Source organism: Centropristis striata, chromosome 5 (genome assembly GCF_030273125.1).
Source record: "Centropristis striata isolate RG_2023a ecotype Rhode Island chromosome 5, C.striata_1.0, whole genome shotgun sequence".
Taxonomy (NCBI): Eukaryota; Metazoa; Chordata; class Actinopteri; order Perciformes; family Serranidae; genus Centropristis; species Centropristis striata.
In genome coordinates, this window is record NC_081521.1 from 21,544,190 (window position 1) to 21,566,621 (window position 22,432).

A 22,432-nucleotide genomic window follows, 5' to 3' on the forward strand; every position below is an offset into this window, starting at 1 on the left:
TGTGATTTATTCTTGACAGATAAAGTGTATATCTTCTCAAAACTCTATAAATCAATCTCTTCCAAACATATCACAATGATGAAAATGAAACCACAATTAACAGAGGTTTTTGTCTGAAAACAACATTCCCACACCAAACACCATCTTCTTCCCTCTCTTCCCATCTCATACATAGACATTGCACTACAACTTGGACTATTTTAGTATATAGTATGTATGTATATATGTTTCTACTGTTATTTTTTAACTTATTTTATATATATTCCAGTGCAGCTAGAGGACTGCTCCAACAAAATGTTGTTGTCTTGTGCAATGACAAAAAAAGATAATTCTATTCAATTTTATTCTCTTCCAACTTTATGGGCGACCGTGTGAATAGAAACTACTTGTGGGTGCTCTGGTCCATCAGCTCTTACAGCAGAGTGTCCCGTCACTGACTTGGACACAAATCAAATGTCTCTGGTCCACTTTGTTCCACTTGTTTGATTTTCACAAAGAATAAGCTTAGTTGTCATGAGATGCTTTAATTGTCATCATGTTATATACACTACCGGTTAAACATTTGGACAACCCTTCTCATTCAATGGTTTTATTTTTATTTTTAACATTGTAGATTCATATTTAAGCCAAAACTATTAAGAAACACATACGGAATTAAAAAAAAGTGTTAAAGAAACCAAAATATGTTTTATATTTTAGATTCTTCGAAGTAACCACCTCTTGCTTGGATGACGACTGTTCTCAGAGTAGTAGGTCATGTCTCTGAGAATAAGGCTGATGATATGAAGTAATGTATATGCATATATGATAAATACTTGAGAATCAAATGTGCATTGATCCACAGCTAAAAAAGTCCCACAAAACACACTTTTTACTTGTTTGAGTAACGTTTGCTAAAACCTACAGTGCCCAGCTGTTTCAGGAAATTACTGAACCTTTAAAAGAACAAAATAAGTATATGTTTGTGCCATTACTGGCTCTTATTATTGTTTTTTTTCCCAACCATTTTGTGACTACATATGGCATACATTTTGGCAAGTGTGCAGTTTTTTTTCACAAATTTTGTAAGTTCATGCTCAGCTTCTATTAATAAATCTATATTAAACTTTATAGATAAAATATAGACCTTGAGACACTTAAAGACAGAAATGTCCCAATTGAAACCCATTGAAACTAGAGGTGGGGGAAAAAACGATACAGCATAGAATTGAGTTATTTTGCGTGGCAATATAATATTACATTATTATATATTTATTCATGGCCGCCAAGTATCCATATTTAGCGTTCCTATTTTCATTGTTTTTTTGTGGAATATAATGGAGATACTGGTATCACATGAAACTAGAATATCTAAGGAATCTATAGTCCATGTGTGTCAGGATATTGTGTCGGGAAGTTGTCAAAATTTCTCTGCAAAGTTAGGCTTTTTAAAAATATTTCATTAAAAAAAAATTCAGAGCAGTGAAGCTTAAAGTTGAGGAAAGTTTGATAAAACACAAAATGCAGTTAAACAGTTAAATCGCAATATATTGTATCACAATACTCACCAGATCGTAAAATGCCTAAAATCAAACTAATATTGTATCGTGACTCAATTATCGGGATAAAATCGTATCATGGGGCCTCTGCTGATTCACACTTTTTTTTCCACAATTTTTTTTAAAATCCCACAGCCATTACAGCATAACTAATACATTCTGTTATACCATACATCTACAGCCCTGGATTCAAAACTGTTTTACGTACATTTTTGTCCTCTCAGGGCATCAAAGCAACGTGAGTTAAGACTTACATCATTAGGAGGAAGGACTGACAGCCACAGACAGGGTCAGGAAGTTAGAAAGCATTGGGAGACAGACATACCAACACATTGTTGGTTTTGAACAGAACAGCACCAACCTTTTCCTTTAAAGAGTCAACGAAATGACCAAATCAAGACGGCTGACAAGGAACAAGGGCTCCATTTGGTTGACATTTTATTTCATGGTGGTAGGAACACAAGACAAAGGTCATAAAGTTAGTAATGTTCAGGTCATGCCACTCTTACTCGGTGCACTGCCCTTTGAGGAGGTTTGCGCAGTCAGACAGTAGTTTACAGAGGCCAGACATGGAGGGTCATCCACATGTAGACATAAATAAGGAACAGAAAATAGATTCAAAAAACAGTAAATAGAAGATTTTTTGTAAAAAGCCAGAGGGGACATTTGCAGAGGCCCCCTGGGATTTTCTTTTGTGTATGAGCATTATTACTAATATAATTATCATTATTATTATGTATTACTCCTTTACATTATGGGGATGAGGCTAATACACTGGCTAAAATAAGGAAAACAGTTATATGGATGACGTCTTTGTCACCTGCTCAGAGTCCAGGTGACCAGTTTTTAAGGCAAATAGTTTCCACCCAAACCAGAGACTGCAACTGTCTTTTATTGTTCTCGAGTCCATCCAAATACACAGGAATGTCTCCGTTATGAAGCGTCACCACCTGAATGGATCAAATTCAAAGAACAGCGTAGTAAAATAAGACCAGTCTAAGGTTAATAGAGTGAGTGCTGGAATTTTAAACATGTCTCTGGACACCAGGATAGGGGTTTTCCTGGTCTGGTGCGGACACTCAGAGCTTGATTACACACAACACAATTATAGCTTTAGGGCTGTCCCTCCCCCATGTACATAAGTATATCATCGTGTGGTCGAACAGACAAGTCAGACATGGTTCCAGTGTATATTACTAAAAACATAAACCTCCACAGATAACACATTTTTGCTAAATTTACACTTAAAAATTGCAGGGCTGTACAAAAACAGGTCGTTTGATGATTTTAAGAAGGAAAAAGAAACATAATTAAGAACTTAAGGGGGAAAAAAAGTAGCACAAGACCATTTGATACTCAATCACAAACAGGCATGATTTTGTCTCAGAATATTGCCAAAGTTCTCATATCAAAACAAGAGTCCTTAAATCAGTCGTCGCAGCTTATTGTGGTTCAGCGAAGACGACTCCACGTTGCATCAGTTCACTGAAGGATTACAGAATTCGCACTAGTAATACAAACCCATGCGTTACTATGTTAAATTTGCAAGTACTGTAGGATTATGCATCTTTTTCCATTTTTGCTGTTGTTATGGCTTCAAAAGGTCACAACAACATCACAGTCTCTCCTCTTTCTTTCTTTCTTTCTCTCAACAGCCGAAGAAAAGACTCCTCCAGGAATGCTCCTATGTCAAATATGAAAAGAAATTAAGTCTCAGGTAGAGTTTTTGTTTGTTTGTGTTGCCGGCTGACTGCTGTTTGATGAGACGTTCCCAAGAGTAGTAGCTCTCCCCATGATAAGATCTCTCCTCGCCTCCTTTTCTGTCTGTCCTTTTTTCTTCTTCAGTCTTTGCTTTCAGCACCTCCTTAAGGTCAGATATGGTAACAACTCTTCCCCTTTATGCACAATTCAATGTCCTGCAAAACTAACTGCTCCCAAGAAACAATAATAACAAAAAAAATATGCAGGGAATAAACAAATATAAAACATTATTCAGAGCTCTGTAGTTTCTGAAATCACATCAGTGGAAATAAAAGAATAAAAGGAACCTTTTTATAGACAAAAACAAACCCCCAAACAGTGACATTTTCCAAATTAGATTTTTTTTTTCCAAAATAAAAGTATAACAAACAAAAAACCAGATTCAAAAAAACCAACACTGCAGAAGTGCATGCATTTATAGTGGTCATCATTAGTTCATCTGCGGATTGGAAAAACAGAACGCACAATAAGTACATGAGAAGCACAATTCTCCTAAGAGATCCCATCTTACATATTCACAGTCTCAGGTATTATTTATATACTCTATATTTATAACATTTATTATTTCGTCTTGACTTATGACTAATGATATGCGAGTCATCGTGGAACGCAGCGCTCTCTCCGTCATGTTGCAAGTGTTAGTGAGTCATATTTCAAAACTAAAGGCTCTGATGGGATTCAGATTGAGTGGAGAGTTTTTTTTTTGTGTGTTTTTTTTGGCGCTGTGAGATGGGGGGTTGATGGAGTGGTTTTCGACTGTGTACTTTCTCACTGTAGCAGCTTTGACTGATATCTGAAAAGTCCCATTAGGAAAATACAGTGGGCTACCGGGGCTGATTACAGAGTTTCTTGAGTGGAGACGCCAGCTGGCTGCAGCATCAAAGAGTCACAGCGTTCACTGCGTCCAGCTCTCACGAGGGGGAATGTATGTCTATGTACTCATGGATATATACGCCATGCTTGGGGAATGTGGACGATAGATATGGCACCAAGACAAGGCAGTAACCAGAGATCGTCACCGAGGTCCACCAGTTTTCAAGTAATGAGCGAGGGAAAAAAGGAGCAGGCTTTTTTTTTCTCTTTTCTCTAAAGTTGGCGTTTGTTTTAAAACAACAAAACTGACAATAATAAAAATATCTCTTTTTCACAGAGATGCCTGCTTTTTTTTGTGTGGAAAAGATGAAGGGGCCAGGGGCTGTAAAGAAAAAGAAAGTGTGTTCTGTTTATGGAGGTGCAGATAAAAAAAAAAAAAAAAGAACAAAATATATGAAACAAAAATTAAAACAACATATTCATTCTCTTTCCATATAAAAAGCGATGAAAAGTATACAAAAATAGAAAATAATTACAGCAGGAGACATGGGCGCTATGGAGGGAGCGAGTGGGAGGGTTTCTTTTTTTTTTTTTTCTCGGTTTTTCCTCAATATTTTGTCTCTGCTGGGTTATTTGGCGGCGGAACAGTGTAGTATTTTGGGGCTGTTTAAGGCATCTTCCACCAGGTGGAGGTCCATGCCGTCCACCACCACGTCCTTGATGCAGCCCACGAAGCCGGTGCTGTAGGCCTTGGGCAACCGACGGGCCACCGCCAGCTCCTCCAGACCACCTGAGGGGACACAGAGGCAGAGACAGGGATCAGTCAGCTGCTGGACAAACTCTTCAAACCACCACTTTGCACCACAGAGTGGGCTGCTGCTGTTAGAAAGCATTGATCGAGCAACTGAAACATCAAAAGGTCAATAACACTGTTTGATCAGGTCCTCCCTGACACATCGCTCACACATCTTTCAAGATCAGAGGCACCTGTGTCTGTTTTTGGTCACTTTTTGTCTCTTTGTTATCATTTTGTATTATTTTGTATCTCCTTGCAGCTATTTTGATTTTTGTTTGGTTGTGTTGTGTTTCACTGGGGTCTCTTTATCATAATTGAATGTCTATTTTGTAGTCATTTGGTGTCTTTTTGTAGTCATTTTGTTGTAATTTTATGTCTTACTGTAGTCATTTTGTTTTAATTAAGTGTCTTTTGGAGTACATTTTGTAATTTTTTGTTTTTTTTAGTCATTTTGTGTCTCTTGTATTAATTTTGTGATTTAATAATAATTGATTAGTAATTTTGTGTCTTATTGTGTCTTTTGTAGTCATTTTGTTGTAATTTTGTCTTTTTGTAGTCATTTTATGTCCCTTTTTGTCTCTTTGTTGTCATTTTTGTGTCTCCGTGCAGCCATTTAGATTTTTATTTGATTGTATAGTGTCTCACTGGGGTGTCTTTATCGTCATTTTGTGTCTTTTTTTGTGCCTTTTTGTGTCCCTTTGTAGTCATTTGCATCTATGTGTGCATATTTTGTGTTTCCTTGTGGTATTTTTGCATTTCGTCATAGTCGGTACATGCCCTGCAGGCCCATACAGGTAACCATCCATGACCACTCCCCCTCCAGACTTTCTGTTACAATATTAAAGCCCAAGCCAAGACATCTCCCGATGACATTACTGCGAGTGAAGATATTACACAATACAGGCTGAGTAGTACTCCCATATGTGTAGCGTGCCCCTTTAAAGATCAAACACCAGGATAAAGGGTTTGGATTTCAGAACAAATTAGACTCTGTAAATGCCATCAAAAGCCTCTACTGAAAATATTTTGGTAGAAAAATGTATTTCTGGTGCTAAAGCGGTTACTTGTCTTTGTCAGGCTTTGTATTTCACTTTCCGCATGATGACACCAGCTGATGTACATGACAGCTTGACACTTTATTTGTCAAAGCACCATGATCAAAGGGAGGAATGCAGGAAGCCGGCATAGCAGCCAGAGTAAGTTAAGATAGTCGGCTGAGGAGTGTCTTTTAATTTGACACGGTGTATAAAGTGCTCAAAAATGTGCTACAAATAAAAGGTGATGACATGGTGTAAAATTATGAATTCCCAATGTCCTCATTATTTTTAATTTGTTTCCATCTTTAGTGCTTAGCGCACATTGCTCCAAAAATATCACCTATCCATCAAGGAGTGAATTCAGTTGGTTCAGAAGTGTGACAGCTTTTTCTTAAAGGTTTGAGTTCTTACAGGTGCTGTACTTTAATGGATGTTACATCTAGGATACTAGAGGTGGGGGGGAATCAATACAGCATAGTATCATGATATTTTGCGTGGTAATATTATATCGATTCATGGCCACCAAGTATTGATGTGTAGCTTTCTTACGGCCATCAGTAATTTTGTCGTTTTTTCTCACACTGGTATCATGTGAAACTAGAAGATGTAAGAGATCTATAGGCACCATGTGCATCAGGATATCATGTCGGGAAGTTGTCGAAATAACGCTGCAAAGTTAGGCTTTTTTTATGTTTCATTCAAAAAAATTCAGAGCAGCTTAAAGTTGAGTAAAGTTTGAGAAAATGCTGCAGTTGTTGTCGTGCATACATGTTTGATATCAGTTCAGTTCAGTTTGACTGAATACTTTGTTGGTCAGTCTGTGGGTTTGACTCTCATTGTGGAGAAATAAAAAGACTGACGTGAGATGAACAGACTGAGAATTTTCTCTTATTTGACAAAACAATTCTTGATTGAATTTAATCTTGTGGACACAAAATGCAGTTAAATCGCAATATATTGTATTGCAATACTCACCATATCGCAAAATTCCTAAAATCGCAAAAATATCATATCGTGACTCAAGAGTCGGGATAAAATCGTATCGTGCGGGCAATACGCTGATTCACACCTCTAATTGATACCGCTGCTAACGACCCACTTATTCCTTTACTTATTTCAAACAAACCAAGGACATGAAATAAAGCATTTTCTGTGCATTTGACAGAAAATCAAAGGGCCAAATAACCCCCATTGAAATATAAGAAGAATATAGTCCCTATAAAATCAGTTGATTGAATGTTTAGGTTTCTTTAACTATTGAACTAACCATCTTGGCTTTTTGGAGTCAGAAGTGACCACATTTGGACAAGAGGGTGAAGCCCTCATGAAGAGTTAAGTCGAAAAAACTTTTATTATTTGTCACAATGACTCTTTAAAGCACTTGTGAACTGGATGTAAGCCGACTTACTAAAGCGTTTTATCTATCAGTCAGAGAAAAGTTTAAAAATGGAAATTTCCTAATAAGAAAATATCATGGATTTGTACTTCAAAGCAAACGTTTCAGCCCCTTGTACTTTCCATTTCTGCTTTAACGTGACTGCACTTCTTCTATCTCAAATCATCCAAAGCCTTTTTTACTCTAAAACAAAGTCTCATAACGTCCCTTTTGTGGAGACTTGATGACCTAATTGCCGGGTGTGTGGCTGCCTCCTTTTTTTCCTTTTGATGGTGTTTTGAGCTACTCGTTTGAGCCAGCACACCCAAAGTAGTCATTAGTGTCTTTCTCAATAAATCAGCATGAAATGTCTTTATTCAGAATTTCATGAGATCTGCTCTAACTGGGAGAGAGGCTGACCCCAGCTTTTGATGTTTTACCTGACTGCTCTCTCCCTCTCTCCTCCTTCTCTCTCTCTGCTATCTGCACTGTCAGAATCCTCCTGCATCATCTTTCTCTCTTCGCTTCATGTTAGTCCAACTCCCTTTTCCCCTCACATTCCCCCATCTCTTCCCTGTTTCCTCTCTTTTTTTAATCTGTCAGGCTGAGAGTTCATATCCCCTGTCGAGCCCTTTACATCCCCTGTCCCTGCCCCCCTTTAATCGGATTGTGCGCCTCAGAATCGGGGATCGACAGGGCTAATTTCATGCAAGTTACAGATGAATTAATGATGAACAGTGAAAAGGGGATTTAAAAAGGAGAAGTGCTCTCGACGGGAGGGCTATGTGAGGATTATGTATTCTTGCTGCAGGGCTCGCTCAGCACCTGTTCCACTGCACTGCCTCCCTGTGTGTGTGTGTTTGTATACTTGTACCTGAGTATACCTCTACATGTGGCGTGTCTCCTAAATGTCACTCAGGCTGCTTCCTCTCAAACCTGCCTGGCGCTTTTGCATTTTTAAAGAAACGTCCGACTTCATTTTGGCGCCCGTCTTCGACGTTATTTCCCTCAGATGTTCAATCCGCACCGTACCTTGTGTGTTCTTTCAAAACCGATTTCTCTCCGAGCCAAGTTCAGACCAAATTGAAGAGGTAGATAACGGGGCCGACTTTGGTCATTTTCAATTCAGGAGAGCAGACAACTTTTGAATTAGTCAGATAGCCTTTCATTTCTCAACTCAATACCTGAATAGGCTTGGACATTTTTTTTTTCCCCAAACTGCAATCTTTTCTCCCTGTCAGACTTTGCTTATCCTCTGCAATGCCAATGAATTCATTGCTCATTTTTGGCAGCCTTCTACCAGTAGCCAGGATGAAAGAGGAGTACAGAATTACAAGTATTCCCTTGACTTGATGTATGGCATTTGTAGACACATTTACATTTTTTTCAAGTTTTTTTTTTGCGGGCACCTACCCAACCACAGTGCTCCGTCTGTGTCCAGCTGCGTTGCTGCCAAAGGCGATGACCCTGTTACCGCTGCCTCATTGCCAACCTGTAGAGAGCCGTCTCTAAGTGCTCTGAGGAGAAAGAAAAAGAGAGAGAAGCGGTTGGAAGTCACTCTGATGCATGCATGTCATGGTGAATAGCTGTAAATTGCAGTTTCATTTAATCTGAAGCATCAAGACTCCATTGCTCCACTGCCAGCACACTAAGCACTCACATAACTGCCTTTGCCAAGCAGCGTTCTAAATGTTCCTGTCTACCAGCTAACAGATGCCGTTAGAGCGCCATTCATTTTAGGTGGCTCTTAAGAATTGTGACGACGGGGCTAATTTGAACCCATTAAAGTGGGTTTCCAACAGAGAGAGCGTCATTAAAGGCAAGCCGGGAACACAGATATCTATGTAACTATGTAGAGCCGAGCGCCACATGCTGCGATTTACACCATCATCAGCATCCAAATTATGTCATCTTACAGCATCTCATGTGGTCTCCCCCTGTAAGCCTGGGATAAGATTTGGCCAAATCCTCTGTTTTGAAACGGATGCAGCAGCTTTTCGGGGGGATCGATTATTCTTGCCTTACATGATGAAGCCAATCTAATTATCCCCCGTGCTTCCATTCACAGTCGTGTTGAAAGCAAATGTTCGGCAGCGATAAAGCCGAGATCGCGTGGAAGGTGTTAAGTGGGTCATTTTCAAAGTTCAGGCAGTTAATTCGTTTCTAATGAAGGAATCCATTAATGTGACATCACTGTGTGGAAAAAAAAGTCTGGAGTGAGTATCTAGAAACCAAACTAAAACCTGTGTTATTGTGTCTGATTTATGGGATATTTATTTATGTAAGACACATGCTATCGGTGCATGCGAGTCTGCACAAAATGGCATATTACACTACAAAAGCATGATAAAAGCACGATAAGAGCATGATTTTAATCTTTATTCATGTCTTTAATAGACTGTATGAAATGAGCATACTGTAAGTGTTACAATAAATGCTGTTATGAATATATTTCCTGGATACATTTGCTACAACGTGCCAAAATGTGTTGGGATGTTGCCGCATGTTCTTCCCTTTTGAACATTCATTAATGTGTCTAAGCAATTCAGTGCTCAATGTGTCATACTCATGCATGACCGGGCATGAAAATAACCTTAATCTGAAACTAATCAGAGCCATCTCGGTGCTGGGGATCACTGTGTAGCATAGAATTCATGCAAGAGATCACACGTTTTGCAGCAACATAAATACAATATGGATTAAGTCTAATCCTGGTCTAACTGTTAAAGCCTTCACTCTCTGATCCACAGCTACCTGCCATCTCCCATCTTACCTGCTGGCCTTGATGCGTATCCAGCGGTTGGTGTCGACACGCACCGAGGAGCGCAGCACCACGGGCTTGGAGCCCAAGTCGTACGTCATCTGGACGTGTCCGTCCACGATGGCCAGGGCGATGTAGTCAGAGCGCTCCACGCCCTTCCCGCTCCACAGCACCAGGCCCTGGGTCGCCTCCGTGCGGATGCTCAGCTCAAATTTGTTCACCAGCAGAGCCTTCTCACTAGGAGAACAGAGAACACATTAGTTAGCTTTAGGTCCAATCCATCAAAGGGAGGTCTAATCTGTGGCGTGGCTGACGTGACTCAGTTGGTGCTCGTGTCATTTGTAACTGCATAAATCAGTAATTTCCAACTGCTACAGCTCCGTGTGATGAACTCACACACCCATTTACCAATTCACAGTGTATGTACCAAACTAATAACACCATTCAGGTCATAAAAAATGTTAATGTAAATGTGTTGAATTGAACAATTGAACTGTCAATATGTATTATTTATATTTGGTTTGGTCAGCAGTCATATCAGTACTTTAAAGTGAAATGTTTTATAACCATTACTTTTAGCTTTAGTTAACTATTTTAATCATTTCTAAATGACCTTTAGCTAATTATTACAACTATTGAGTCAGTACTTTGGCTAACTAATTTAACACAGGGTCTCTTCAGGTTTCAAAAGTCGAATTTAAGACTTTTTTAAGGCCATAATGAATACAAGACCCATTTCACATCCATACTGGCAAAAAAGTACAAAAGACATGAAGGGAAATCAGAGGACTGGAATTACTTGCAAAGTAAATGAATTAATTCACAGCTCAAATTCTGACCAGGCTGCACAGGTACTTTTGTAGTTGTGTTATAGCGTCCTCAAAAATCGAAACGTTTAAACGCCAGACTGAAGTTTATGCATTTGTTTTAAATAAAAGTCAAGTAAATAAGCAATAAAATTTAGACATTTTAAGGTCCTAAATTCAAATGATTGGATTTTAGACTTTTTGAGACCCTGCGGATGCTCTGTCACAGTCTATACATTATCTTTAGCTAATTATTTGAACTGATAAGAACATTTAGCTAACCATTTCAGCAGCTTATACTAGTAGCTAGTACTTTAAGCTAACTATTACAACTGTTTATCCATTACCTGTAGCTTACGATTTGAACTGTTTCGTCATTATTTTTTGTTTTAGCTAACTATTTTAACAGTTTATAAATTACTTATTTAATAAGTAACCACAACTTTCAGACAATGTTTTCACTTTTTAGTCATTACTTTTAGCTACCAACTTCTGTGCTCACTTGCTAACTAGTTTTCAGGCATGCTTTTTAGTATATTTTTTATTGCTTCATGGCAAACAAGGTACCAGTAGGTGCAGTAGATTCTCAGAAAACCAACAAGACCCAGCATTCGTGATATGCAGCTCTTAAGGCTGTGCAATTGGGCAATTAGTTGAAAGGGGTGTGTTAAAAAAAATAGCCTGTCTGCTGTTCACTTTACAAACATAAAACTATTTTGTACAAACTTTTTTGTTTCTAGGATTTAGCAATCCTGTGAATCACTAAACTAATATTTAGTTGTATGACCACAGTTTTTTATAACTGCTTCACATCTGTGTGGCATGGAGTCAACCAACTTGTGGCACCTTTCAGCTGTTATTCCACTCCAAGATTCTCTAACAGCATTCTACAATTAATTTACATTTCTTGGTTTTGCTTCAGAAACAGCATTTCTGATGTCACCCCACAAGTTCTCAATTGGATTAAGGTCCGGGGAGTGGGTGCATGTTCAACAAGTGCTGGCTTCATCCTTAAATAGGAGCCACCTGATTCACACCTGTTTTTTCACAAAATTGATGACCTCACTGATTGAATGTCACACTGCTATATTTTTGACCACACCCCTTTCAACTAATTGCCCAATTGCACAGCCTTAAGAGCTGCATATCATGAATGCTGGGTCTTGTTGGTTTTCTGAGAATCTACTGCATCTGCTGGTACCTTGTTTGCCATTTATCAATAAAAAATATACTAAAAACCTGGATTAATCTGGTTAGTCACATTGGACTGCTATTATATTGAACACTACTGTAACTGCATTAGACCATTACAGCATGTAGCTCTAATGGTGTTACAGCTGATCCATTCTTTTAATCAATTCATAATTTCGATTTAAAAAAAAAATAGTTGAGCTGCTTTGAAATCTTTCCAAGTACCTCCTGGCAGCAGCAGAAAGACCCCCTGGGGTCCAAGTACCCCTGGTGGGGTTTTATATGAGAATCAAAGAATCTCTGCTGTTGTCTCAGGGGTACATTACCCATGATGCAATAACATATGGAGTATATAGCCAGAGAGCTTTGTAGTTTGGGCTCTGAAGCCTCATACTAACAGAGTTATAGTGATTTTTAAGGATGCACGGTGGGTTTAGGATTAGCAGGGGGCTGTTTGGCTATTAGCTTATGTACATCGTACTGAGCCTGTACTGCACTGCTGCTCAGAGCTTCCTGTATTGCTCTGTGTGTGTGTCTCTGTGTGTGTGTGTTGTTTAGGCAGCTGTTTGATCTCCACTCTCTTGACTGCTACAGCTGCGGGGTTGATTTGGATGCAGAGACTTGGCGACTTCCACCTATGCTTAAGAGGCACTGTACGTCACTGTCACCGATGTGTGAGAAAAACACACACCACAATGTGCCTCTGCTCTATGTGTGCGCACACAAACACCATCGCAAATACATTCCTGCATACAAACTGGAGTCCAGCAGAGCTATAGCAGGCATCCAGAGAATCATACCTTCCATTTGTGTGTCTGTGTGCGACTGTGTGTGCATGTCATCAATCAGCATCTGTGCAATTGTCTGCACATCTGCCAAATGGATCTACTTCCACCTTCTTCAAAGGGTATTTAAACACAAAGACAGAGACAAGGTGAGGACACGTACGACAAAGAACCAATGACACGTGGATTAAAAAAAAAAACACAGCACAGAGCTGGAGAGACAAAGATTAGACAAGACAGACGACAAGACAGAGGAGTCAGCATAGCAAACAAAGGGGCTCATGGGAGTACAAGCAGGACAGGAAATGGGAGGGGATCAAGAGAAAGTGAGTATGGCAACTTCTCCTTACACTGTAAGAAGTATTCCCTCATTTTCTCGGAAATATTTTCTTTTTATTAATGAGCAGGAATAAAAAGAGCATCGTGTACAGAAACAATAGGATGATGTTTAACCTTTAGCTGCTGGCCTTAGGTAAGGTGACCTTGACAGCTCAGGCCAACAATAATGCCGGTTCACCTCAGCAGAACTGGGAGAGAAAGAATCAAGAATCAAATTCTTACTTCAAAAAACATGCTTAGGTTGGAAACTTTGACCCCCCCTTGATTAACTAAATCCGCTGAGGTAAACAGAAGCAAAAATATGATTCAAGAGAATCATTTTTTTCTCCAGAGAGAGAGAGAGAGAAAAAAACACAAACACAGCTCAGTGAACCCTCTCCTGGCAAACCCTCAAAGAGCTTACAGGGCCCAATAAATCTCCATCGGAGCGGCTTGTCAGTGATAAGGTCAAGGTTATTAAAAGTGCTGAATATATCATGAATAAAACAACGCTGCCGCACACTGTTCTAAACCTCATATACACCACTGGCTCCATAGATTGCTGCTGTGTTGCTGTTTCTTTTTTGTAAATGGAGGGATTTTATCTACTTCTTATATGTATTCAAATGCTCAGAAGGCTTTCGAGCTGTCATGCTGTCCTGCGTTTCAACTCTAGGTGGCAGTAGTGGTTAGAATAATAAAGAGCCATCAGGGAAGACAGCTACTGCAAAGAGGCTGCGGCTCTGGCTGGCTCTCTACCGTTATCAGTGCTCTGAACTTTAGAATTAATTGAAGCAGAGGCTCTTTGTGATTTGTATTGGTAACTCTATCTCAATAATGGAAACAATGTTGTCTCTGCGGAGGAGGGTTTTAGCCCTGTGAGAGGTCGGGGAGGGGTTGTCTGGAGAGGGAGGGATGAGAAGGCGAGTGGACAAAGTCTAAAAGCTTTTTGAGAGACTCACCTCTGGTCAGATGGGTTCTCCAGAGACTCAGGACTTAAGGGAGCAGGGGGAGAAAGTCAACGGCATGCAGTGTAAGCGCAAGAGGCCACAAGGTAAGAAGGAAGGAAGGAAGGAAGGAAGGAAAGAAGGGAAGGAAGGAAGGAAGTAAGGAAGGGTGTTGTGAGCATGACTCACAGAGGTCTAGCTTAGACCTGAAGCTGCAAAAAGCATAATTTATCTGCTCTACTACAGTATCGACCATGTGGACAGTCAATAACAACTGTTGTGTGATCATAGGAAGTGTGTAGCTTAGCCCTGATCACACCACAACCGTAAAAGGAGGCTCTCGAGGGAACAAGCCGGATCAAGATGGATGACTAATGCATCAAAATGCCCTGGGATGAAGCATTTTTTTTAAATGTGAGGATCAAGATTAAGTATGGTCAGTGTCCACACAGGTACTACTTGAAGTCCATGTCCAATTACTGACTTACTCCGTTATATTTATGGTGCTGGACGCCGCGGTGCGGCTGCAATTACCTTCTGTCTCGAGATGGAAGTGGTGAATGAGAAAAATTGGACAATAGTGGAAAAAATGGGGTCAAGCATCGTATCAACTGAGAGTCATGGCCAGTTAAGATTTGTCACTGAAATAATGGGGCTTGAGCTTTCCGATATGGGCAGAGGGGTGAAGGAGGAGCGATCAAAGGGTGCTGTAAATAGTAACAACAGCATTAACCCAAGGTGAGCGTTTGACATTTCGGCCTCGCCCTCGCTCTTAACAGCCTCCTGAGAAATGTTTTCATTTCCTTTACAAAATCAAATCATGCTGAATTGATCTGCACGTCTTCAGAGCGCTGCGCTGACCAGGCTCTGCTTTGCTTAGATCCACGCTCATTGTGGCTCTTTTAGCAAATGTGACATCCATTAAACTTTTGACAGTCTGGCTCCAAGGACCACTGTCCCCCTCCTGCTAAGTGAGACTGATGCCCATGGCTACACACTGCGGAGAGATCTCAATTGGAGGTCTAATCTACAAAGGGAGACAAATCTGTGATTAACATGTCACTGCCTCTCTGTACGGCCCGACTCCGTAATTATTCACAATTACAGTTAGAGATCTGGCAAAAAACGAAATGACAGAATCCCTGGCATGGATTGGAACTCTGGGCTGAATCCAGTCGGCTTAATTTGAGCTGAATTCTGTTCCGTCGCTTTGTGGGATTTTTTAAAAAGAGGTTACTTACCGAGCTAATGAGCTGCAAGAAAAAAACCCCTTAATAACTAAGTCATGACCGAGGGCTTTCCCAAGCAGAAACTCTACAGGCACCAGAAACTAGGTTAAGGGGTATTTAGTATATCCTCCTCTTGCAGTCTTTTCAAGGGGTCTCGTTCATTTCCCACATAACAGATTCAGCGTAAAGTGCATGGCAATTCATTTTGTATATGAACGAGTTACAACCATGCATAAAATATTGCACATTCTTAGTACAGCAATTCATTTTCTCTGAGGGTTGAGCACAATGCTTATCATGCATACATTCATGCTTCCTTTTTTGCACTGGAAAGAAAAGCAAGGATCTAATGACACTGCAAAATGTATTTAAATAATGGAATCTGTCAAATTAAATCATGGAAATGGAGCTCGGATGTAAAATCGGACTTAAACGGTAAAAATGATTTCTGTGTGGAAATTATGACTGGAAACTGAATGTACTTTAATCTCTTCAATTGGGTTAACTATCAAAAAAATGGCTTTTTAAAAAAAACTGCTGTTAGTTGGGCTCGATTTGAAGCTGGGCAAGTACCCAGTCATAAAGTCTACTTACTCTGGGATCTCATTGGTCAGTTGGCTTGAGTGAAAAGGAAAGACAGTGAAGGACATTTATATGAGACAACGACAACGTGTGCGGACAACGACAAGTGAGGTCAGACTGACGGACAGGACAACTGGAACGCTGAGACAAACAAGTAAAGATACACACACACACACATATAACGACACACGCAGAGAGTTCTCCGAGCCAGTTGTTCTGTGGGTGGGCGTGAGTTGTGTGTCTCCATGGGAGTGTGATGATCTGTGGGCTGTGGCCCGGTTTTCACACCTGAGTGTTTGTGTGAAGAGCTGTGAGACGAAGATATAGAGCCGTATGCTTGATGTCTTTTCAGGTTCATCACATAAACATTTTTGTTTATGCCAACCTGGAGGTGCGCTCTTGCCAACCTTGTAGATGGAAGGAAGACTAAAAATGTCTCATCAGCTGCCTAAAGGGACAGGATTTCTCTGCTTTTTTCAAAACATTTTATTTTATTTTACACCCGCTTCAAAAGATACTTGCAAGGGGGTGTTCAAAAATTGCAGGTGACATGTCTACGGATGCCAGTTTTATTAAAAAAAGGAATACATTTTTTAATTGTGCATGTGTGCTTTTTGTCCGAGCGACCACAGAGTGAACTGAGCGTGCTCAGGGCTACACTGATTGTTAACCGTCTCGCTAATTAGTGAAATCCTGTCAAAAGCAGAGCAGGACTGCACATGGACGGGGGGATGAGCTATTAGCCAAGCGCCTAGTTCACCCTGAAGCCTTAGCGCTGATGATATCATCAACACTGTCATCACGGCTTACCAAGGGACGAGATGGATAGGCAGAGGGGTTATTTGGCTAACAGCTATTACAATGGAGATGCTGGATGAATAGATGAGGATGTTCCCCTTGTCCTCTTCCTTACCTCTTTGTAACAGCGTTGTGGTACTCGATGAAGGTCCGCCCGTCAAAGGCAATGGCCTCGGTCTCTCCGGCAGACTTCTCGTAGATGGCTGTGAAGGAAGCGGGGCGGGGGGAAGAGGGGGAGGAGAGTTATTCAGAGGATGAGATCACACCAATCAATAACAGAGAGGGTTCAGTTATCAGAGCTGAAGCAAATGGAGTGTGAGCAAATGGGACAGGAGGGAGTGTTGGTGCGTTTGTAGTTTTAATTAACGTGAAAGGGACAGTCGGCCACACGCACAAGGTTAATGGCGAAGGCAGTGACTTGAGTGTGTAAGACAGATCGGGCCGGAGTGAGTGTATGTCTGGCAGGGTGACATCAAGATGATGAAAGGGATGTGCAACTCTCGAAAAGAACATTTCATGAATATTCAATCGACACGTTTCATCATTTTCATAACTGCCGCTTTTGCTTCAAATCAATACATAATAACCCCCTCACATAAAAGAGACATCACTTGTCTTATATCTACATGATTACTACCTGCCTAGACAGAACACAATGGAAACAGGGGTCTTATAAGCAGGAGGAGAAGAAAAAAAGGGAGACGAGAAGTTCACCTTCAATTGAGGCAAGCCAAGAACAAGCTGTTACATTAAGTATCTCTGATTTCAGTCCCACTCATACCGCGCTTTAAAAGCAGCCAAGATGCTGCCACGTATCCTTTTTAGAGCAAAACCAAATAATGCCGGAGGAGGAAATAGAACAATTTGTACAGTTACAATGATTCATTTCAATTTCATACTGCCATTATAACTTGATCTCAACCCAGAAAGTGTCGCTACTGTAGTCGTTGGCTTCAGTGGTGGAAAGTAGCTCCAAAAAGTTGTGTAAAAAGTAAATAAAACAGAATCCTGTAATCTGCTTATCCTTTGTGACATATATTCAATTGAAAGCTGTTCAAAGACAATACAATTGATCTATCCTCCTAAAACCCTAAAACTTAACTTTTTGTTATTTTGAAATCATGCAGTTTTGGTTGACTTTTAGCCACGTGGTAAACAAGCAAAACTGCAGAAAATGTAGGACTTTTTACTTAACCCTCCTGTGGTCCTTTCTGACCCCAAATCATTTTCATCATACCATTAATATAGGTTAACTTTCATTGAATTGCATGATATTTTCAGCATATGTGCCCTGCATCCTTTATAGATAAAATAACTTTCAACTTTCTTTTAACATTTTTATTTTATACATTTTTACGTATATTTGCACTTATTGTCCATTATGCATATAAAAACACATGGACACACTCACAAACACACACACACACACACACACACACACACACACACACACACACACCCACACACACACACACACACACACACACACACACACACACACACACACACACACACACACACACACACACACACACAGGCACACAGAGTCACAGACACACACACACCCTCAGATAAACACACACCCTCAGATAAACACACACAAACAGGTATCATCTTCTCACAAGGACACACTAACACTAACACTAACCTGAACCCTAACCCGACACTTGAAATGAGGCCTAATTTTGTATATTTGACTAAAACTGACCAATAATAATGAAAAAAATTATTAAAATTATACATCACTTTGTTGGTCATGAGTTGCCTTAAAAGGTGAAAAAGAAAAGTTGTTCATATTTTTTTTCTACATGTCCTAAAACCAGTCTTGTGTCATGGGGTCCTTTTTGACCCCTGAGGACCACCATAGTTGGCGGGAGGACGACACAAGGGTTAATAAGAGGATTTGAACACTTCCTCCTTTAGTGACTGGCTTACACGTTGACTTGGAGGATTACATGATGGCAAGAGATACTCACTGTTCTGACAGTGTCCCCCTGAGAAACCGTTGAGGCAAACACACTCATAGTTGTCCAGCGTGGGGTTGCAGCGGCCCCCATTGTGGCAGGGCTCCTGGGAACACGGGTGCTCCTGGAACATGGCGATGTTGCTGGAGCTCAGGGCGTTCTCCTCTCTGAGGATGGGGGTACCCATCAGAATGATCTGGAACAGGGAACACAAGGTTAGAGGGGCACTCACTCCCAGGAGTATTCATATTCTTCACACAAAAGGTCATCTTTCTAGTCATATTTAATACAAGTCAGTTTGTGAAAACCGCTGTTTTATGTCTTCTGAGTCTCTGGAGGAGAGAATAACTCTGATGATGTCGTCAGGGTTATCTCTGTTTAGGCTTGGAGACTACATGTTTACATCATAGAGGGCCTGTGTTGCAAACTCGAGATGTGGAGTCTGAAAAATGTGGTGCAGTGATGGTCGAGTAAAAATGAAATTGTTGCATGGGATCATAGTATCTAAATCTTTTAAAGTTTGATCTATACTAAGGACTAAAAGCCTGCATATCTCAGCTTCTGTGTCTTTGCTTTTGACCCTTCCTGTTTTAATTTGTCTCTTGGAAGTCCCCCAACTTTAAAGAAACTGGAGTACCACTTTAAATACCTTGACACTTTGTTGTTTTCAGTAAAAACAATAAAGTTTAAGGGATACTTCACTGTGAACTGTCTGACTGCGTAGAAGGAATAGTTCCATTCTATATATTTTTTTTTTTTGTGTGTTCAATGTTAAATTTATGTTGTAATCTCGTAATGACCTGGTTGAAAATATGCAAGTAAAAAGTATATTTGATGGTTTATTTTTGTAAAAAAAATCCATAAAAATGCATTGTTAAGTTATAAAAAAAAGGAATTGTTCCATTCTGCTAGCTCACCTGAGCTGTTACAAGTACATGCATGCTTCCTTCTGCAAGGTGATATGGTTTGTGGCAGTAGTTTGGTGAATTAAGTAAAGTTGGTTTCCTACACGAAACTGCTCACAAGTTTTTCAAACGTATGAAGTATGTTATGAAGGCAGACATCTCTTTGGCTGATATAATAACACACATAACAACGCATTTTGATAGACATCTTGTAATTGGTGCACAGAAATATGTGACATCATGTTTTTCCATCTGAGCCATGCCCACTTTAAAGCAAGGAAAAATATGAAATATGTCATCTTAAAATGCTCAAAAAGGTTGCAAACTTTTGCATAAAATTGCAGGTTTATGTCGGTCTTCTTTCTCCAGTTCATTTAAAGTAAGAAGCTGATTGCAAAAAATGATTTCAGGGACTGAAATAGATGGCATTATTTGTATAATACAGAATAAATATTTACTACATATTCCAGTAAGGCTAACATTAAGTGTGTCGGTCTGTAAAAGCTCAATTTGAAAGTCTAGTTTTAAAGATTTTCCTATTCCTACATTTTAAAAACCAAGCTGCCTGCAAGCTAAACAAGTATAATCTCATAAACCACACACAGACCTGTGTTTATGTAATACTCTTCTTGATATCAACTTTACGATTCTTGGCTTCCTTTTAACTCTCTTACATCTGTTTCATTGCTTTTGTTGTCAAATGTATCTGATTTAATTTTCTCTCCTTCGTGAAACACTTGAAGATAATCATTTGTTACAAATGTTGGTTGTTGTCCAAAGAAAAAAACCTCACGTTATAGGGCTTTGTGTTTTCTGCGGAGTGATCATTAAACCTAATTATCACAACATGTCCTGAGAACAAACAACTTTGTACAGTGATTCTGTAAGATTGTTCCTCGAAACATGAACTGTTACCACACAGGTAGAATGTCTCGGAAATTAGGTGTTGGTACGACATGCACAATAAACAGCACATCAAAGTGAGAATACATACTGTCTCCCTCATAATTAACTATTCCCTACAGGCCGAGTAAGACAAATGCCACATTTAGCTTTTGATTTGCTCGGAACTGTCAAGGGAAAGTTTGCAGAGGAGAACTAATGACAAGTTTGCACAAACAGTAACATCCTGCCTTTGTTATACTGGGTTATTTTTGGCACCCGAAGATGAGCTTTTTGCTGGAAAGTAGGAAAGAAAAAAGAAAAAAAAACTGGAAGGCTGTCAGGGAAAGATCTGAGAATAGTGAAAGGGAGGGACTTCAAAATGTGCATTCTATTATTAGTGCATGCTAATCCAAATGAGCAGAGCCACTGCCCGTCACACTGCGAGCTTATAATGGAAAATAACTATTATTGGGGTCTGTAGTGTGACAGCTGGACAGCTAATAACTGCTTCTGAGGCCACAAGGGGCCCTGAGTCATTAAAATAACATATACATTAGTTAAATCCACAAGAAGAGCTAATGAGGAAGAAGAAATAAAAGCTTGTAAACATTTACCTTTTGGATTGTTCCCTTGAAGCCCTCGGTGAGCGCGGCCACTCTTGCTAGTCGGCTGTAATCGGGAGCTCCGCCGACAAAAAGAGACTCTTTCAGGTTAAGATCTACGTGCAGGTTCTAATGAGAAATGACACAGAGACGTATGGTGAGCTGGAGAAGTGTAAACATGAAAAAAGAAGCTCCACATATATCTTTTAAAAACGCTCAATTTAATATTTTCCATACCCCCATCTCCAATTCCTCTCAGGGGTTTTCTATTCAGGACGTTATGGTTTATGCTTTTACTTTGGATTTATGTGTTTGTGTCCAGGGAGCATGAAATAAGTTGTATCCTTTTAGTCGGGATATAAAGAGTGAGATTAATAAACCACATTTGCAGACACGTCACAGTCATATAGATTGTCCCATTAAAAAAAAGAGCTTTCCGTATTGTAACCGGCAGACGCTTTAACAGCACTTCCTCGCCTTCTTTCCACATCAATACACTTGATACATTACAACATAATTGATTTCTATGTCTCTCAGAGAGAGTGGTCAATTATCCTCTATCTGAGAGACATAAAAAAAAAACTACAAAGGGAAATCAGGAGCAGGCTGGACTTGAGATATGAATGTTTCTTAACAGACATCTCTAATGAATGGCTGATCATAAGCACCGACCTTTCAAACAGTTAAGTGTGGAGACACATTAATTGCAATTCATTTGCGCGGCAGACGGCTATGAAATTCGATTCTTTCCACCAAACCTTTGGGACAATTGCTTTGCATTAGCAAGGTGCCGCTTTTCTCTTTTTTTTGCATGGAAGAGCCGGCCCACTTCAGAAGGAAGGAATTAATGATCTTTATTTTATGTAGAGCAGTAATTGCCAGAGGGGTAAAGTGGAGTTAATTGCTGGAAAAATGATGGAAGGGGCCAAATAAACAGGCTTTGTGAAGGCAAGCTGGCATCGGCTCTGCTTTTATTTAGGATGGGATTTGGAGTGCAGGAGGCAGTGGCGGTGTTTGGCTGGAGCCCGGGGCTGTGTCACTGCACCTTGAGTTGCTTCCAACAAAGACAGGGCGGGGACCTTGGCCAAAGCTGCTGGACCACGATGTGGATGGTGCCTCTCGGCTAGGGACAAAAGTTGTCACCGATTGCATGGAAGAGAGTTGGCTACCTCGGGCTCTTTATGTCGACTTTATTACTCTGCAACACCCACTTACTCTGCAGGTAGAGGTTGCAGGTGCATATTGAACCTCTTCACCTGGACTTCTTGATCTTGTTTGAGATGTTGCACCTTTGTAATGTGATTACCCTTGAACCTGAGCACACACTAGCTATGTACAA

General features: G+C 40.1%; 1 protein-coding gene across 7 annotated transcripts in view; it reads right to left on the reverse strand.

Moving 5' to 3' along the window:
- Positions 1-1,959: 1,959 nt before the first annotated feature.
- The window catches only part of agrn (agrin), a 300,695-nt gene continuing 280,222 nt past the window's right edge, over positions 1,960-22,432 (reverse strand). For 3 of the 7 annotated variants that reach the window (XM_059333522.1, XM_059333517.1, XM_059333521.1), the window contains 8 exons: positions 21,106-21,222; positions 18,714-18,897; positions 16,853-16,940; positions 15,952-15,975; positions 14,144-14,176; positions 10,094-10,318; positions 8,734-8,837; positions 1,960-4,902 (listed from right to left, as the gene is read on the reverse strand). In XM_059333522.1, coding sequence (XP_059189505.1) covers positions 4,742-4,902; positions 8,734-8,837; positions 10,094-10,318; positions 14,144-14,176; positions 15,952-15,975; positions 16,853-16,940; positions 18,714-18,897; positions 21,106-21,222 — 936 coding nt within the window. In that variant the 3' untranslated portion in view covers positions 1,960-4,741. The remainder of the gene's footprint in view (positions 4,903-8,733; positions 8,838-10,093; positions 10,319-14,143; positions 14,177-15,951; positions 15,976-16,852; positions 16,941-18,713; positions 18,898-21,105; positions 21,223-22,432) is intronic. The other 4 variants (XM_059333520.1, XM_059333523.1, XM_059333518.1 and 1 more) reach the window with 3 other exon arrangements.